Source organism: Crassostrea angulata, chromosome 6 (genome assembly GCF_025612915.1).
Source record: "Crassostrea angulata isolate pt1a10 chromosome 6, ASM2561291v2, whole genome shotgun sequence".
Taxonomy (NCBI): domain Eukaryota; kingdom Metazoa; phylum Mollusca; class Bivalvia; order Ostreida; family Ostreidae; genus Magallana; species Magallana angulata.
Window position 1 is genome coordinate 55368249 of NC_069116.1, and position 19169 is coordinate 55387417.

The 19169-nt window shown below is 34.0% G+C and overlaps 1 protein-coding gene across 1 annotated transcript in view; it reads right to left on the reverse strand.

Moving 5' to 3' along the window:
• Positions 1-4510: 4510 nt before the first annotated feature.
• Positions 4511-19169, reverse strand: part of LOC128190147 (vacuolar protein sorting-associated protein 4A-like) — an 82672-nt gene continuing 68013 nt past the window's right edge. Inside the window, exons 11-12 of the mRNA XM_052862064.1 lie at positions 6426-6566; positions 4511-6260 (exon numbers count right to left, since the gene is read on the reverse strand). Coding sequence (XP_052718024.1) covers positions 6159-6260; positions 6426-6566 — 243 coding nt within the window. The 3' untranslated portion in view covers positions 4511-6158. The remainder of the gene's footprint in view (positions 6261-6425; positions 6567-19169) is intronic.

Sequence of the window (19169 nt, forward strand, 5' to 3'; positions counted from 1 at the left end):
CTGAATCGATTAATTAACAATAGGAAGGCACAGTGGTGTACTGAAATTGTGCTAGAGTTGGATCTCAATTTAGAATTATGAATCTAGAGTGGGCTTCACATCGGCAATGTCATAGCTCATTGACTGCTTAATCATTATGTATCTTATTCTACTGTAATTTCAATTTCGAGATGAAAATTTTCAAGAACCGTTGGTTCTGTTTTGTAGCAATCGTATCTTCTCGGGCCTTTCCGGCAAGCTCGGAAAACATATCCGAAGTTTTTTTCCGAGCTTGAAGTAATTAAGATAAAGCTAGCTATTTATTATAATATTAAAAATAGCTTTGCATTATAAGACCTAAGCTACTGTTATCTTTGACATTTACAATATAAGACAAAACTTCATCTGAAGATGATAAAACGAAATTTACATGGTACAATTTATCTACAGTAGTACTGTATTCCCAGAATCCCCTACTATGGAGTCGAGCATGCGTATTCCAGTGAAAAAGACTAACGTAGTTGCTAGCGCTCGAGAGCGCTAGCAAAAAGGTAAAAAAAAATCGTGCTTGCTAAAAACAACTTGACCAGCATCATAGCCTTCTTGCTCACTTTCAACGGAAAAACAACACATTATTAACTCATAAAAAAGTTTTTATCCTCTCGTCTTTTAAGATATTTTTTAAACCTGCATTATTTAATGGAAATAATTTTGTATGGTGATCTTTGGAAAACAAAAAATTAGCCGACGTTGTTCCTGAACTTTTCCTATTTTAATGAAACAATGTTTATGAACAATGAATGAAAAAAATGACAATAACAAACTGTCAACCATCTCAAAAATCCATAAAACGAAATATACAAATTCAAAGCAGAGCAACATGGACCTCTCTAAAAATATAGAGGTAGGATCATGTGCCATGGAGGAGTGAGCATCCTCTGCTGACCGGTCATACCCACCGTGTGCTCTTTGTCGTAATCGGGGAAAAACGGAAAAGTCTGAGACAATTAGATGATTAATTATGGTCTAACAGTTAGTATGAAAAACGTCAGTCAGCATGCGACCCAGTGGAAGATTGTATTTGCTGACAAGGTCGTTGTATCGACCATAGAACTTATCAAACGAATCTGTTGATAGTCCTGTTTTATCATGCAACTTGTTTGTCAGTAGTTTGCCTCGCCTTAGAAACTGTTCATAGGAAGAGCAGGCCCTTGTGTATCGAATTAACTGAGAGATAAAAACACCATATGCAGTTGATGAAGGTATATTGTTACATAAGTAAGGAAAGATGACGATAGAAAAATTGAGGTCATTGCGTTTATCAAAAAGTTTTGTTGTTAGGTTGCCATCAATGTCCATTTCCAGTAAAATATCCAAATATGAAACAGATGACGCAGACTCAGTGGTATCTTTTATTTCAAGTTCACTGGTATATATTGAGTCGACTTAAGTATGGAAATAACAATTGTTAACTGATAATACGTCGTCAATATACCTGAATGTTGAGTTGAAGGCCACATCGAGTGATTTATTTTTTTCACACACAATTTTTTGAATAAATTCTGGTCTGCTAACAATAAGGCACAATTTGTACCCATGAGAATTCCAACAGTTTGTTGGAAACTTGATTTCCAAAAAGTACATTGATGTTGTCTTTCAGAAACTCAACTATCTTTTTAATGTCAACTTCAGAGTACTTGTGTGTGCAATCAGAATGGTTTTTAACAAAATAATTTTTTAGATTTCCAATTACGACTATCATGTTTATTGAAGAAACAACTGTCGATGATATCAAAAAGCCTAGATTTTAATTTGTCATGGGGAATGGTTGTATGAAGAGTTGAAAAACCATACGTTATGCCGCTATTGAATTTTGTTAGATTTTGTGACCTGAAAGTTTATAATAATTCTTTAGAGTTTTTTATTATCCACATCTGATTCATAGCACTTCTGAAGTATATTGGTGTACAGTACTCTTGAAGTTTCTTCTGTCCTGAATAGAATTTTAAAGAAAAGCTCTGTCATGGAAACATATATAGAAGAGTTATATATTTCACTCACAAATGTTTCTTTTTAAATCGCGCTAAAATCGTCGCTTCTCAATAGAGACTGGATTTAATGTACCTTATTTAAAAACTCATGTAATCATTGTGACAAACTCAGAACTGCAAATGAACATAACCAGCTTCAGTGTAACGTATTATCAAATAAGCTGAAATATCTCCTAGAAACCATATGTTATAAAAAAAATTTCAAGAAATAATATCAATTAGCTAGTAACGCTGAAACATTTTGTGTATTGCTTAAGGTGGCTCTATACACCACTTTTTGATGACGCGGTACGCAAAAAAGTAAGTCTGGAAACATGCATTTCCGGTACTGGCTGATTTAAACTGAGGTGAATTGTATGGGAACCGCTATATTGAAAAATTTGTTAAATGGATAGATTTAATTTGATAATTGGAAAATTCATTACTTACCAGTAATGTGGTATGTGACACCTTCACGTTGTGTGGTATTATTTATCGAAATAAACAATAAAATCAAGTAAAAATTTTTAAAGAGTTTCTTTATAGCATCATCGATATGTTACACCGTAGCACAGTGGGTAAGTGGGTTCACTACAAACCAGTAGGTCATGAGTTCAATTCCCGTTGAGAACAATAAATTTTTTAACTTTCCAAAAATTTCCAAAACGTATTTTTTGGTTGAATACAGTGAAAGAAAATTCTAAACAGGTGAAAATATTTCAATTATAATATACGTCAATGCACATTAATATCGACACCTAACGGGGATGAGAGGGTTGCTTTGAATTTCTCTCAGGTTGGGATATATAAATCCTATTAGCCTAGTCAATATTCCCCTTTATTTATTTGACTTAGTTTTGCACTAAAGCGAATATATTCACTTATACAGGGCAAAGTCTATAATGAAATATGCATGTATTTATCATTCCAACATTATATTTAGGAAATTTTCTTCAACTCAGAAATGAAAAGTCCCCAAGGTGTTTGGGCCTTGGGACTTAGGGACGATAACCCTTACATGAGGAACTTTCATACCAAATAAAATTTAAAATATTTTTTGTGTTTATTTGCAATTGTTTTCATTCAATTTTTTATTTCACATTTATTAAAATACATTTTCTTATAACATCAAGCAACTTTTTCAGATGATTTGTCAACAGAGTAAGAAAATATGAAAAAATATGTTTTGGGGAAATACTTAAAAAATTGCAATAATAACATTTTTGAATGTTAAGAAGTGTTATATTTTTTTTATGTGTCCGAAGGAAATATCCATCATATGACAAAATAATTTCTCTCAATTTGTTGATAGCTGTCTTTTTAAAAAATATTTTACAAAAACACGAAAAAACACTAAAAAATTCTTTTAAAATACCTATAGTATCCCTATCGTCATTTTAATATTTAATAAGTATATGTTTTTTGGTCTTCTATTGAAAATTGGAATAAACTGTGGGTGTATAGAGCCACCTTAACAAAATATATGAGCTAGTATCTCATTCTTTCTAAAGTATTTCATGTCCGATTTGAACATTTAAATATACAAAATGTAGTTATTTAATAAGTATTTTATTGGAGTATATAAGGATACATGAATCGGATCGAACAATAGGCACAATGCCTATATATGTCCTCTCCTATAGACAAGGTAAAATATTAATATATAGTTTTACACAGAATGTATTATTATTGCCATACATTTGAATTTTGTATAATAGGTTAATATCATATATAGCATTGGAAGGAGGTACAACACAAGAAAAAATAAACAAAAAGAAAATAGGGTAAAAAATTATTATTAAAAAGATAACAATAATTAAATAATAATCATAAAATGTACTGATTAATTTCAAGAGAAAAATTCTTAAGTTTTGAGTAGAAAAAAAATGAAAATAATGATAAAAAATAAATGATAACCGACAGATGAAAAGCTTGTGGAAGAAGAACAAATAGACAAAGAAGAAAAGAAAATAAGGGATGAAAAATAATAAGAAGAAGAAATAATAATAAAATAATGAAAAAACAAAACAAAACTCAAATTAATTACCCATTTTGATACAATTTGCATATACAGTGTATAAATGTTACCATGGCTAACTTGACCTTGGTTGTAGTTTTGATATAAGAATGGATTTTGTCAAATAGCAGTAAGCTATTTTGTAATGTTAGTTTTTCATTTACAAAAAAGTAGATTCTTCATTGTTTTTAAAGCGCTAAGCATAGCTCAGCGCTTTATTGTCGTTAGACTTCTATTTCCGGTGCAAGGAATAACTGCCCTCTATGAGCAAAAATATACATCATTTAAACTGGTAGGGGGTATAGGGAACCAGTTATCTGGGTGACGGAAATGGCCGAGTAGATACGATTGGTTTGCGGGGCTTACGTACATCAGCACGGGATGCTACGCAGTGATGAAAAAATATAGTGCGTATTCAGAAGCTAAAATAAAATCGATTCTTTGCAAGAAAATGTCAAAAACTGTGATAAAATACTGTTCAAAAGGTATAATTTGTGATTTTAACATATCTTTTTTCAGGCAAGTATCCATATACAAGTCGTGTTCAGCTTTAATTCACATCATCTTCAGAAAGTAACATATATTTAAAGAAATCTGGCCTTCGATACTTTAAACTGATATTCATTAAAAATAAACCAAAATTTCAATAAGGCTCATTTCCGCCTACGCTTGCACACAGTAAATTTTCTTAGAACCAAGCTAGGTTAGCGCTTTTCAGTACTTTCAGTACTTTGATTAGTATGATATTGTCATTCTTATACTTAGATAGAAATTGCCATTGTGGGGCATAAAATGGACGTTGTAAAAAGCAGTGTTTAGAGTCTTCCACATCTAACAGACACTTCTGACATAGTGATAAATCAATGAGGTGATGTGAGAAGAGATCAGCTTATCTAAGTTACTACTGTTATTTTTCAATTGACAATGCCAAATTTTTTCTAATCTTTTACCATAATTGTATAATTTTTGCATATTCAGTGTTTTACTATTCATATTTTTAAATGCTGAAACTGTAGTTTTATTTTTTGTATTTTGTGGTAAATTGTTCCACAATTTGGGTTACAATGTACCACTGTTGTAATAACGGGTGTAATGTGTGACAATTTCCATATGAATGGTAATTGTTGGTGAAAATTTGGGTGTATGATTCCTCACATTGTAAAATTTCATTTATTATCATGTTGGATATTTCGTAAATTAATGTTACATGTACTAAAAAACGAACATTAACTGTCCTCCTCCTACACTCATAGCTAGTTTTCAGTGTTCATGCGCGGATCAAGAACATTTTTGAGAAGAGGAACGGTCCGAGGGACAGAAGTGGTGAGGGAATTCAATCTCTATTTTAGGTAATTTTACTTTGTAAATTAAATAATTTTTTTCGGAGTGCATGAATCCCGTTACCCCCACCCTAAACATAGAGATCCGCGCATGACAGATCTGCACAAGACATTCTTTCAGTAAGATTTTAATTAATAATGACAAATGAAAAATTGGCAACTAAATGTATATGCTTAGGTAATAAAATACATAAAATGAGTTTTTCAAAAATGGGTTTGCATCCGGGAATTAATTCTACCGGGTATAAATTAATGTATGTACATGCTGATATGATACCTTGGTTCCTCTAGTCCGTTTACCATAAGATTCGACGCACATGCAGCTCTCGCCCCCTGTCGTCATAATAGTACCTTACAAATCTAGAAATGCAAATTACGAAGGACAAAAATAAAAATGTCAAACTTGCACCGAACGGATGATTAATCAACAATTAACCGAAACACATTAACTCTTACAAATGTCGATTTACAACTGGTACAACATTTCTCAATTTACATTTAACGAATAAAGCAAAAACAAAAAATTATTATTATGTAGATTAAAAATTGAACCCTTTGGCTTTCCATAACTTTCATCATCTATTAATTTTATTCTTTCTGAGGTGTAAAAAAAAAATTATAAGGTCTATCAGTAGATATCCAAGTCATAATCAATTCAAATCTCTCACAAAAATACTATGCATAACCAGATATTTTATGTACAAACAGGCCAGTATTCTAGATCAGATTAGCCTTTTCTTGATATTTGGGTGTATGCACACAAAAGACCCCCAAAAATTCTTGGGCCCCCTTCTATCCTTCTTGACCAAAATCAGCGGTGAATTCTTCCAGTTTCTTTAGGTCTGCTTTATTCACTCTAGATTTAGATGTTGATAATGACAATAACATATCAGCCTGTAAAAAACAACAACAAATTTTATACTTTATACGTACCAAACTGTTTAAATAAGTCCTAAAATTCCAGTAAATAGTGTGTGTCAAATCTATGCTTGTTTTTGTTGTACAAAGTAAATAAAAATCAAACTTGATGTGATGGTATCTCCATTCGATTTAACAAACCATTGATACAGTAGGCTCCAGAAGCTTATTTCCTTCCACATCTGTCCAAGTCATTTTCATGGCCCCAGGGGTTCCAGGAGAACAAGGGGTCAAAAAGTCATCTACTATTACACTGGGGTCGTCTCGTGATTGACCTTGAACCTAAACAAGCAAATGAATTTAAAAGTAGTGGATTATCTAGCACATCAACAAAACAAGTCAGTGTAAGAAATGGATCATCTAGCACCTCAACAAACAGTCAATGTATGTAATGGTTCAATTAGCACCTCATTAAACAAGTCAGTGTAAGCCATGGATCATCCTGCACCTCAAAAACAAGTCAATGTAAGCCGTGGCATCTAGCACCTCATTAAACAAGTCAGTGTAAGCCATGGATCATCTAACACCTCAACAAACAAGACAATGTAAGTCATGGTTCAAGTCGATGTTTGTAATGGATCATCTAGCACATCACCGAACAATTTAATGTCAGTAATGGATCACCTCAAGAAACGAGTCAATGTAAGTCATGGTTTATCTAGCACAACAACAAAGTCAAGGTCAGTAATGGTTCATCTATCACCTCAACAAATAAAACAAATAATTCAATGTCAGCAATGGATCATCTAGCACCTTAACAAACAAGTCAATGCACGGGAGAGTGGAGGGAAGCCATATGCAAAAATCTTGACAAGCAAAAACAAGCGGCCCATAGGCCACATCGCTAATCTGAAAAATAGTTCTTTTATCACTCTGTATCAAACTGTTTTATCTAAAATTCAATTTTTAAAAAATATTTTTAAACTCTCATATGTTCCAAGATTTTACTATACATAAAGCAATACATAAAAAGAAGCCTACTTTTTTAAAACATAATATCCTAAGATCTAAGATGCATCAACTGACCAATCTTGTTATTCTAGGCACCAACGCATTGAAGATAACAAAATTCTAAAATTTACTATAAACAATTATTTAAAAAAGTGAAAAAGGTCACTCTGAACTTCATATGAGGATAGGAATATACGAGGATGCTTACATACTAAAATAACTAAGCGTATCATCGTATTTCTGAAAAAGAATATTGTAAATCATTTTTCCCATTTCTTTCTATGAACTTTATAATATTTTGAAGAAAAAAAATCAAAATCAAGAATATATAATTTTTAAATCTATAAATTAAGTGTCACTCACATTAAATAATTCTTTATAATCATTTTTCAACAATACATTGAAACAAAAGAGAGATATTGGAAAAATCTTAAATTCAACCCAACGTGCTTGTAATTACACTGATTTCGAAAAAACAAAAACAAAAAAAGTTGGAATATATCAAAATTTTGCAGGTTGTTTAGATATAAAGTGGTTTTGTTCATTTACTGATCCTTTTTATTATCAAGTTTGGTTCAAATTCGATAAACTGAAATGTTTCTCAAATTTTTCATTTTTATTTCTTTGTAAAATGTCATTGTTTGATTTTTGCTTTATGTGACTATTTGTTATTCTTTGGATTTTATCCATAGATTTAAGACTATAAAGAAATACCTATTTAAATTTTCAGAAATATTTTTTACTTAGTAAATTAAAGACTTGACCAGAACACATAAAACATACGTGTATTCATAATCATATTATACATTTAATGAGAATAAGACGCCTGATAATGACCAAGTTGGTTTATCAGTTGAGGATCGTGTGTTCCTCAAGCTTATGGACAAAACTTTCAAGAAGGACGAGAAAGGTTATTGGACAGCCCCTCTCCACTTTAGACATTTTCCTGAATACTTACCCAACAAAAAACCACAAGCGTTTTACCGAGCCCAAATACTGCATTCAAACTTGCAAAGAGATCCTGTTAAGAAAGAACAGTTTGTGATATTCATGCGTAAAGTACTGGACAGTGGAGCAGCAAAAGTTGCCCTCTCCACATGCAGTTTGTTGGTGTCTACCGTTATTTGGAGTTCGACACTCGAGAAAGCCTGAACAAATCAGAGGTGTTTTGATTCATCTGCTATTCATGAAGGTATCTCGTTAACAGCCTTCTTATGTCTGGCCCAGGCATGGTTAACAGCCTATTAAAAATTCTACTTCACTTCAGGAAGGATGGAGTTGCAATTACTGCGGACATTGAACAGATGTTCTACCGTTTTTGGTTGATGAGGACCATCGTGACTTCCTACGTTTTGAATGGTACAGAAAGAAAAAACCATTCACTGGTCGTGGTCTCTTGTCATCAGTGAATAGTTTATTTGACCCCATAGGATTAATAGCACCCATTACTATTAGTGGAAAGATTCTCCTTCGAGAAGCAACACCCCCTGGTGCAGACCGGGATGAACCCTTACCCTCAAGTAACCTTCAGAAGTGGACGGAGTCTTCACTTCAGAGCTTAAAAGAAGTAGCCACACGGATGTTATCCCACACGTCTGTGAGCCTAGCCAAGACTGTGGAAGTTCATATATTTTGTGACGCATCTGACAAAGCTATTGCAGCATCATCATATATCAACGTGGAAGATGACCAAAGCCGCAACATTGGTAGGTTGTTGATGGGCAAGGGCAAGCTAGCCCCACCTAGAGGTCACACTATTTCACGCTTCGAGCTCTGTGGAGCTGTTCTGGAAACAGAATTTGCAGAAATAACATCCACGCAGCTAGACATCCCATTGGAGTCTATACATTATTACACAGACAGCAAAGTTGTGCTAGGATATATCAGCAATCGTACTTGTCGTTTTTACACGTATGTGAGTAATAGAGTCGACCGCATTCTGAAAATCTTTACTGCTGATCAATGGAAATATGTTCCTCAAAAAAGAATCCTGCCGACTCCTGCACCAGATGTTTTACTTCAGTTATTGATATCATGCAACTTCCCTGGATAATTGGCCCACAGTGGTTTTGTAATAAAAGTACAACAGAATGCACTGGTACCACGGAGTACTAGTATTTTCCACTCATTGAACCTGATTATGATGTGGAAGTTAGGCCACTGATGACAAAGATCACCACCAATCATCTTTCCCCTGTACCTGCTTGTTTCGGAACAAAGCGCTTTGAGCGTTTTTCTAGCTGGAAGTCTCAGGTTTCCGCAATCGCATTTCTTCAACGCATAGCCCGGAATCGACGTGAGGAATATCATGAAACCAAACCCATCAGTCACTGTGATGCTCTCAGAAAAGCTGAGATTCTCTTTCTGAAGGAAACTCAGCAAGAACACGTTACTACAGACATCAAATGATAAACTTCTGGCAAAGAACAGCAGTATTGCGACACTTTCACCCTTTCTTGATGAGAATGGACTACTTCGTGTTGGAGGCAAGATCAATCGAGCTGCCGGACAAATTCCTGCAAGAGAAGCCAACCCTTTTATCCTACCTAAAGCTAGCCACATTTCTACCTTACTTATTCCTCACTTTCATGAACGAACCAATCATCAAGGAAGACTTATTAAGGAAGGAGCACTTCGCACAGGAGGATATTGGCTCATTTGCGCCAAACGATCGATTTCCTCTTTCATATACAAGTGTGTGACTTGTCGCAGACCAAGACGCAGTTTAGAAACTCAGAAAATGGCTGATGTTCCTACAGGCAGGATACCTCCAGGGCTCCCTTTTACATTAGTCGGCATTGATGCCATTGGACCATGGCAAGTGGCTACACGCAAAATTCGAGGAGGTGCCGCTAACAGCAGAAGATGAGGAATCATCTTTACATGCCTTTTTTGTAGGGCAGTGCACATAGAAATTGTAGATGAGATGTCAAGTTCTTCATTTATAAACGCCTTCCGTCGTTTCTTGGCAATCTGTGGCTCTGTGAAGTTTATACTCTCTGATAGAGGCTCCAATTTCATCGGAGCAGCTAAATAAATGAAGATGAATACAGTTAAAGTAGAAGAGGGACCCGTTCAAAAATTCTTGCGCAACTCTGGAATTACTTGGATATTCAATGTTCTTCATGCTTCACATATGGGGGCATGTGGGAAAGATTGATAGGGAAAACCAGAAAGATTTTAGATTCTATGCTACTTCAATTCAGATCCAAACCCCTCACACATGAAACTCTTGCTACTTTTTTATGTAAAGTCTGAGCCATTATTAAATCGCGCTCAATTATTGTACCAATATCGACAGACCCAGAGATGCCCATGATTCTTAGCCCGTCCGTGCTTCTGATAGGAAAATGGATTTCTTAACTGTTGTGTCCGATTCCTTGAATTTTCGAGACATCTATCGAGCGCAATGGAATCGTGTGCAGTGCTCGCTAATATCTTTTGGCGTCTTTGGAGAAGGGAATAACTGAGCATTCTACAGTCACGCCGTAAATGGAAGCACGAACATTGAAACATAAATCCTGATGATGTTATACTTATGCGAGATTCATCAGAGCTTCGGAACAATTGGCCAGTTGGCATTGTCGAGAGAGTTTTTAAGGCGTCGAGCTAATGCTCGGTAGCCTTTTAGCGATCGTCTGGATTGGCAATCGTCCAAAAATTCATGCACTGCACCGCCTTTTTAATGCGCATAAAAAAATAAGTTCCTTGAAGTATTAAACGTTTTACAAGATTTGTATTCCTTTTATTCAACTAAATTGTGTAACAAAAATCCAACTTTGCCTCCCTGGTTATTGACAACTCATTGCATTAGTATAAATTTGCTTAATCAAGAAAAGGCGGATGAATACAATAGGGTGCAATGTAAACATTCATTAAAATATTATTTAAGTTTATCGCTTACATTTCGATTGGAGACCGTGCCCGAAAGAAATAAAATTTGATATGTAAATTTATTTGTTATCGGGCATGGTCTCCAAAATAATTATAAGCGATAAACTTATCTAGAGGTTTTGTTGCAATTAATAAACACGATAATGCAGTTGGTTTGGTCGAGCATTTTAGATAGCACGTGTTGTGGATTTGTTTGTAAACAACCATAGCATAGGTAATCTTGTTTCAAACGGGAATTGAAAAAAATTAAAGTGTGTTTTATTATTATAATCAGGGACACACTGTTAATGTGTTCAAATTATGAGCCTGTGAAAATTGTGCAAAGACTTTTTAAAGCAGGAAGAAAATGATTTTTTTTTTTTGGTGGAACTTTGAAATTTCTTCGATTTTTTGTAACCATGATGAGTTATTGTTTATAAAAAAATCACTACCTATTTTATAACGAAATAAACTGATTATTGTTTTTGAAACAGCACAAAAAGTACCGTAATTCATTTCCTTTTTTATTCTAATATTACTTGATATATGACTATTAGTACAGTACAGACATTCAAATTATTGATATCATTCTATATAAAAGAAAATGTCAGCTCGACGCCTTTGTGGCCGTTCCGGCCTTTGATTTTTAAAAAGGATGGCTTAGTGCGCAAAGTTGAACCATCTGTTTCGGAAAACCTACTTTCTAAACCAGACCTGTGCAAGAACTTGTGTTACTAGAGTAATTTGATTGAGATGATCATCCATTCACATGATATTATATGAATATTTAGTCGAAATGTTAGGTCATCGATTTGTTTATTGTACTGTTTTTCTTTTCTGATTGTAATAGTGGTATCAGTAAGATACCAGACGGGGAGTGTGCTGTAACCAACAAGAATTATGCCCTTGTTGTCTTTTGTACAACAGTTTTGTTATGTACGAGTTATTTAATTTTTTGTATTTTGGAACTCTTCAATGTTACGTTGATCCAACGTTTACCAAGCTGAACTCCATGAGGTGCTCCACCTTCGTTTTGTTTAATTAATAATATCCTAGCCTGCTCAAAATGTAAGACTAACTAGACACTTGTTGCAAAAGCAACAAAAAGGTCTTCCGTTTTGATATACATGTATCAATTTAACTGTAAGACATTGCTTCTCTTACATGCAAAAAAAAGTTGATATGATAATTATTGTGAATGATATATCCAGACGTTACTTACATGTAAAACAACGAGAATGAAAAAGAAATCAATTTTTAAAGTACTTTCTGTGACGACCGGAAGTAACGCCGATCTAAACAAAAATGTTAACCATTTGTACAATCATAAGTCAATCTTCCCTCAAAGTTTGGTTGTTCACGACTCTGCCAAATCTAAGATCTCTTTGAAACAATATTTTTTGTCTCGGGACCGAAACGGACGAACAAAAGTGATTAATAAAAACAAAAGCTGGTATTTCTCGTACATTTGCTTAATGTACATCACTGTTTATCAGGCTAGATGAAATTCCAAGAAAGTCAGCTAAACTTGTTAAAAACAGGATTTGTTTGAACCCTTCCGGTAAGAACCGGAAGTGACAGTTGACAAAATTAAACCCGTTAAACACATTCCCAATCAAAATTCTATCAAACAATCTATGAAAGATTCGTGTCTCAATCACTTACAATGACGAAAATCTCGCGGACATCAAATTTGTAAAAAGAAAAGCTACATAGAGATTTTTGAGATATCCCACCGGAAGTAAAATTCATTGGCCAATTAAAAATTATATAGATGACATATGTAAGATTGTATACTGATATTATCATTTTATGTAAAATGAATAAAACAAATTTTTGAAGTGCTTCCGGTGACGACCGGAAGCTACGCCGAACAAAACAAAATAGTGTAAACACATGTACATACATAGGTCTATCATCCCACAAAGTTTGATCGTTCAAGTCGTTACCGTTTTTGAGATCTCCAGGAATCAAGGTTTTTTGTCTCAGGACAGGAAACGGACAAACGGAAGTGCTCAATGTAAATTGTAATTAAAAATTTTTTTGTACTTGCCCTTTCTACTTAATTGTTCATCGACTTCACTACAAATATCAAAGGAAAACAGTTAAACTGATAAACAGCTCGATTTGTTTGAACTCTTCCTGTGTGGACCGGAAGTGACGGAAGACAAAACGATACCGGTTAAACACATCTTCAATCAAATGTCTATCATCCATGAAAGTTTTGTGCTTTGATCGCTTATAGTTTCTGAGATCTCGTTTGTACAAAATAAGTTTCAAAAAAGCTACCTGAGATATTTGAGATATCTCACCGGAAGTAGAATTTTTTTGTTGAGTTAACATCGCATAGACAACCTATGCATAGATTTATACTTATATATATATTTTATGGAAAAGGAATTTTATGCGAAAAAGTAGTTATTTTTGAAGTGCTTCCGGTGACGACCGGAAGTTACGACGAACAAAACAAAATAGTGTGAACACATCTACAGCTATGGGTCTATCATCCCATAAAAGTTTGGATGTTCAAGTCTTTAGCATTTTTGAGATCTCGTTGATACAAGCTTTTTCAACGCGGGACAGGAAACGGACAAACGGAAGTGCTCAATCTAAATTGTATTTAATATATCTTGTATAATTGCCCTTTGTACTTTATTTCTCATCCAGCTCACTACAAATATCAATGGAATCAAGTTAAACTGATAAACAGTTTGATTTGTTTGAACTCTTCCTGTGTGGACCGGAAGTGACGGAAGACAAAACGAAACCGGTTAAACACATCTTCAATCAAATGTCTATCATCCATGAAAGTTTTGTGCTTTGATCACTTATAGTTTCTGAGATCTCGTTTGTACAAAATGTGTTTCAAAAAACCTACCTGAGATATTTGAGATATCTCACTGGAAGTCGAAATGTTTTGTTGAGTTAACATCGCATAGATAACCTATGCATAGATTTATACTTATATATTTATTTTATCGAAAATGAATTTTATGCAAAAAAGTAGTTATTTTTGAAGTGCTTCCGATGACGACCGGAAGTTACGACGAACAAAACAAAATAGTTTAAACACATCTACAACTATAGGTCTATCATCCCTCAAAGTTTGGAGGTTCAAGTCTTTATCGTTTCTGAGATCTCATTGTCCATAGCTTTTAGTCGCGGGACAGGAAACGGACGACAGGAAGTGAATTTTGAAAAAATGAAAAAAAAGTCCTGGAGATATTATCGTTCTTTATCAGTCCTAAAAATTTCAAGAAAATCCATTCATGCATCTCTGAGAAATCGGGTTAAACTTTTAAAAAACTTGATTTGTTTGAACTCTTCCTGTGTGGACCGGAAGTGACGGTCGACAAAAAAAAACCCAGTTAAACACATCTTCTATCAAATGTCTATCATCCCTGTAAGTTTCGTGTCTTGATCACTTACAGTTTCTGAGATCTCGGGGTTCAAACATTTATTTTAAAAAAGTCTTTATGAGATATTTGAGATATCTCACCGGAAGAAGAATTTTTATGTTTATTAATCATCGGATAGATGACATATGTAAGCATGTATACTTATACTTCAATTCTCCGAGAAATATATTAAATGCGTAAAAGCATGATTTTTGAAGAGCTTCCGGTGACGACCGGAAGTTACGACGAACAAAACAAAATAGTTTAAACACATCTACAACTATAGGTCTATCATCCCTCAAAGTTTGGAGGTTCAAGTCTTTATCGTTTCTGAGATCTCATTGTCCATAGCTTTTTGTCGCGGGACAGGAAACGGACGACAGGAAGTGAATTTTGAAAAAATGAAAAAAACGCCTAGAGATATTATCATTTTCTATCAGTCCTGAAAATTTTAAGAGAATCTATCCAGCCATCTCTGAGAAATCTTGTGGACAAAAAACGGACAAAAAAAATAATAATAATAACTAGACACTTGTTGCAAAAGCAACAAAAAGGTCTTCCGTTTTGATATACATGTATCAATTCAATTGTAAGACATTGCTTCTCTTACATGCAAAAAAAGTTAATATGATAATTATTGTGAATGATATATCCAGACGTTACTTACATGTAAAACAACGAGAATCAATTTTTTAAGTACTTTCTGTGACGACCAGAAGTAACGCCGATCTAAACAAAAATGTAAACCATTTGTACAATCATAAGTCAATCTTGCCTCAAAGTTTGGTTGTTCACGATTCTGCCAAATCTAAGATCTCTTTGAAACAATATTTTTGTCTCGGGACCGAAACGGACGAACGAAAGTGATTAATAAAAACAAAAGCTGGTATTTCTCGTACATTTGCTTAATGTACATCACTGTTTATCAGGCTAGGTGAAATTCCAAAAAAGTCAGCTAAACTTGTTAAAAACAGGATTTGTTTGAACCCTTCCGGTAAGAACCGGAAGTGACAGTTGACAAAATTAAACCCGTTAAACACATCCCCAATCAAAATTCTATCAAACAAACTATGAAAGATTCGTGTCTCAATCACTTACAATGACGAAAATATTGCGGACATCAAATTTGTAAAAAGAAAAGCTACATAGAGATATTTGAGATATCTCACTGGAAGTAAAATTTATTTGCCAATTTAAAATTATATAGATGACATATGTAAGATTGTATACTGATATTTTCATTTTATGTAAAATGAATAAAACAAATTTTTGAAGTGCTTCCGGTGACGACCGGAAGCTACGCCGAACAAAACAAAATAGTGTAAACACATGTGCATACATAGGTCTATCATCCCACAAAGTTTGATCGTTCAAGTCGCTACCGTTTTTGAGATCTCCAGGAATCAAGGTTTTTTGTCTCGGGACAGGAAACGGACAAACGGAAATGCTCAATGTAAATTGTAATTAAAAATTTTTTTTGTACTTGCCCTTTCTACTTAATTGTTCATCGACTTCACTACAAATATCAAAGGAAAACAGTTAAACTGATAAACAGCTCGATTTGTTTGAACTCTTCCTGTGTGGACCGGAAGTGACGGAAGACAAAACGAAACCGGTTAAACACATCTTCAATCAAATGTCTATCATCCATGAAAGTTTTGTGCTTTGATCGCTTATAGTTTCTGATATCTCGTTTGTACAAAATGTGTTTCAAAAAAGCTACCTGAGATATTTGAGATATCTCACCGGAAGTAAAATGTTTTGTTGAGTTAAAATCGTATAGACAATCTATGCATAGATTTATACTTATATATTTATTTTATGGAAAATAATTTTATGCGAAAAAGTAGTTATTTTTGAAGTGCTTCCGGTGACGACCGGAAGTTACGACGAACAAAACAAAATAGTGTGAACACATCTACAGCTATGGGTCTATCATCCCGCAAAGTTTGGATGTTCAAGTCTTTACCGTTTTTGAGATCTCGTTGATACAAGCTTTTCCAATGCGGGACAGGAAACGGACAAACGGAAGTGCTCAATCTAAATTGTTTTTAATATATCTTGTAAACTTGCCCTTTGTACTTCATTTCTCATCCAACACACTACAAATATCAATGGAAATAAGTTAAACTGATAAACAGCTCGATTTGTTTGAACTCTTCCTGTGTGGACCGGAAGTGATGGAAGACAAAACGAAACCGGTTAAACACATCTTCAATCAAATGTCTATCATCCATGAAAGTTTTGTGCTTTGATCACTTATAGTTTCTGAGATCTCGTTTGTACAAAATGTGTTTCAAAAAAGCTACCTGAGATATTTGAGATATCTCACCGGAAGTCGAAATTTTTTGTTGAGTTAACATCGCATAGATAACCTATGCATAGAATTATACTTATATATTTATTTTATCGAAAATGAATTTTATGCGAAAAAATAGTTATTTTTGAAGTGCTTCCGGTGACGACCGGAAGTTACGACGAACAAAACAAAATAGTTTAAACACATCTACAACTATAGGTCTATCATCCCTCAAAGTTTGGAGGTTCAAGTCTTTATCGTTTCTGAGATCTCATTGTCCATAGCTTTTTGTCGCGGGACAGGAAACGGACGACAGGAAGTGAATTTTGAAAAAATGAAAAAAACGCCTAGAGATATTATCATTTTCTATAAGTCCTAAAAATTTCAAGAAAATCCATCCCGCCATCTCTGAGAAATCTTGTGGACAAAAAAAGGAAAAAAAAAAATAATAATAATAATAAGAAACATTACAATCACTATAAGGTCTTCCGTTGGAAACGGAAGACCTTAACTAGACACTTGTTGCAAAAGCAACAAAAAGGTCTTCCGTTTTGATATACATGTATCAATTTAACTGTAAGACATTGCTTCTCTGACATAGAAAAAGAAGTGGATATGATAATTATTGTGAATGATATATCCAGTTGTTACTTACATGTAAAACAACGAGAATGAAAAAGAAATCAATTTTTGAAGTACTTTCTGTGACGACCGGAAGCAACGCCGATCGAAACAAAAATGTTAACCATTTGTACAATCATAAGTTAATCCTTCCTCAGAGTTTGGTTGTTCACGTCTCTGCCAAATCTAAGATCTCTTTGAAACAATATTTTTGTCTCGGGACGGGAAACGAACAAACGGAAGTGATAAATAAATACAAAAGCTGGTATTTCCTATACATTTGCTCAGCGTACATCACTGTTTGTCAAGCTAGATGAAACACCCAAGAAAGTCAGTTAAACTTGTTAAAAACATGATTTGTTTGAACCCATCCGGTAAAAACCGGAAGTGACAGTTGACAAAATTAAACCCGTTAAACACATCCCCAATCAAATTTCTATCAATCATGAAAGTTTCGTGTCTAATTCGCTTACAGTGACAAAAATCTCGTGGATATCAAATTTGTAAAAAGGAAAGCTACATAGAGACATTTGAGATATCTCACCGGAAGTAAACTTTATTTGCTAATTTAACATTATATAGATGACATATGTTAGATTGCATACTGATATTTTTATTTTATGTAAAATGAATAAAATGTGATAAAAAACAAATTTTTGAAGTGCTTCCGGTGACGACCGGAAATTACACCGATCAAAACAAAATAGTGTATACTCATGTACATACATAGGTCTATCATCCCACAAAGTTTGATTGTTTAAGTCGTCACCGTTTTTAAAATCTCTAGGAAACAAGGTTTTTTGTCTCGGGATAGGAAACGGACAAACGGAAGTGTTCAATGAAAATGAAAGTTAATATTTCTTAACCATTACACAACAGGACTTTATTGGCTATCAACATATCTTATATTGTCAAACAAAAACAGTTAAACTCTTAACCAACTTGAATTGTTTGAACTCTTCCGGTGTGGACCGGAAATGACGGTTGACAAAATGAGAGCGGTTAACCACATCTTCTTTCAAATGTCTATCATCCATGTAAGTTTCGTGTCTTGGTCACTTACAGTTTATGAGATTTCGCTGTCATAATATTTGTTTTCAAAAGACTACCTGAGATATTTGAGATATCTCACCGGAAGCAATTTTTTTGTGTTTATTAATCATCGGATAGATGACATATTAAAGCTTTTATACTTATATTTCAATTCTGTGTTAAACAAATAGAATGCGTAAAAACATGATTTTGGAAGTGCTTCCGGTGACGACCGGAACTTACGACAAACAAAACAAAATAGTTTAAACACATCTACAACTATAGGTCTATCATCCCTCAAAGTTTAGAGGTTCAAGTCTTTATCGTTTCTGAGATCTCATTGTCCATAGCTTTTTGTCGCGGGACAGGAAACGGACGACAGGAAGTGAATTTTGAAAAAATAAAAAAAATCCCTGGAGATATTATCGTTCTTTATCAGTCCTGAAAATTTCAAGAAAATCCATCCATGCATCTCTGAGAAATCGGGTTAAACTTTTAAAGAACTTGATTTGTTTAAACTCTTTCTGTGTGGACCGGAAGTGACGGTTGACAAAATAAAAACGGTTAAACACATCTTCAATCAAATGTCTATCATCCCTGTAAGTTTCGTGTCTTGATCACTTACAGTTTCTGAGATCTCGGGGTTCAAACATTTATTTTAAAAAGGCTTCATGAGATATTTGAGATATCTCACCGGAAGTAGAATTTTTA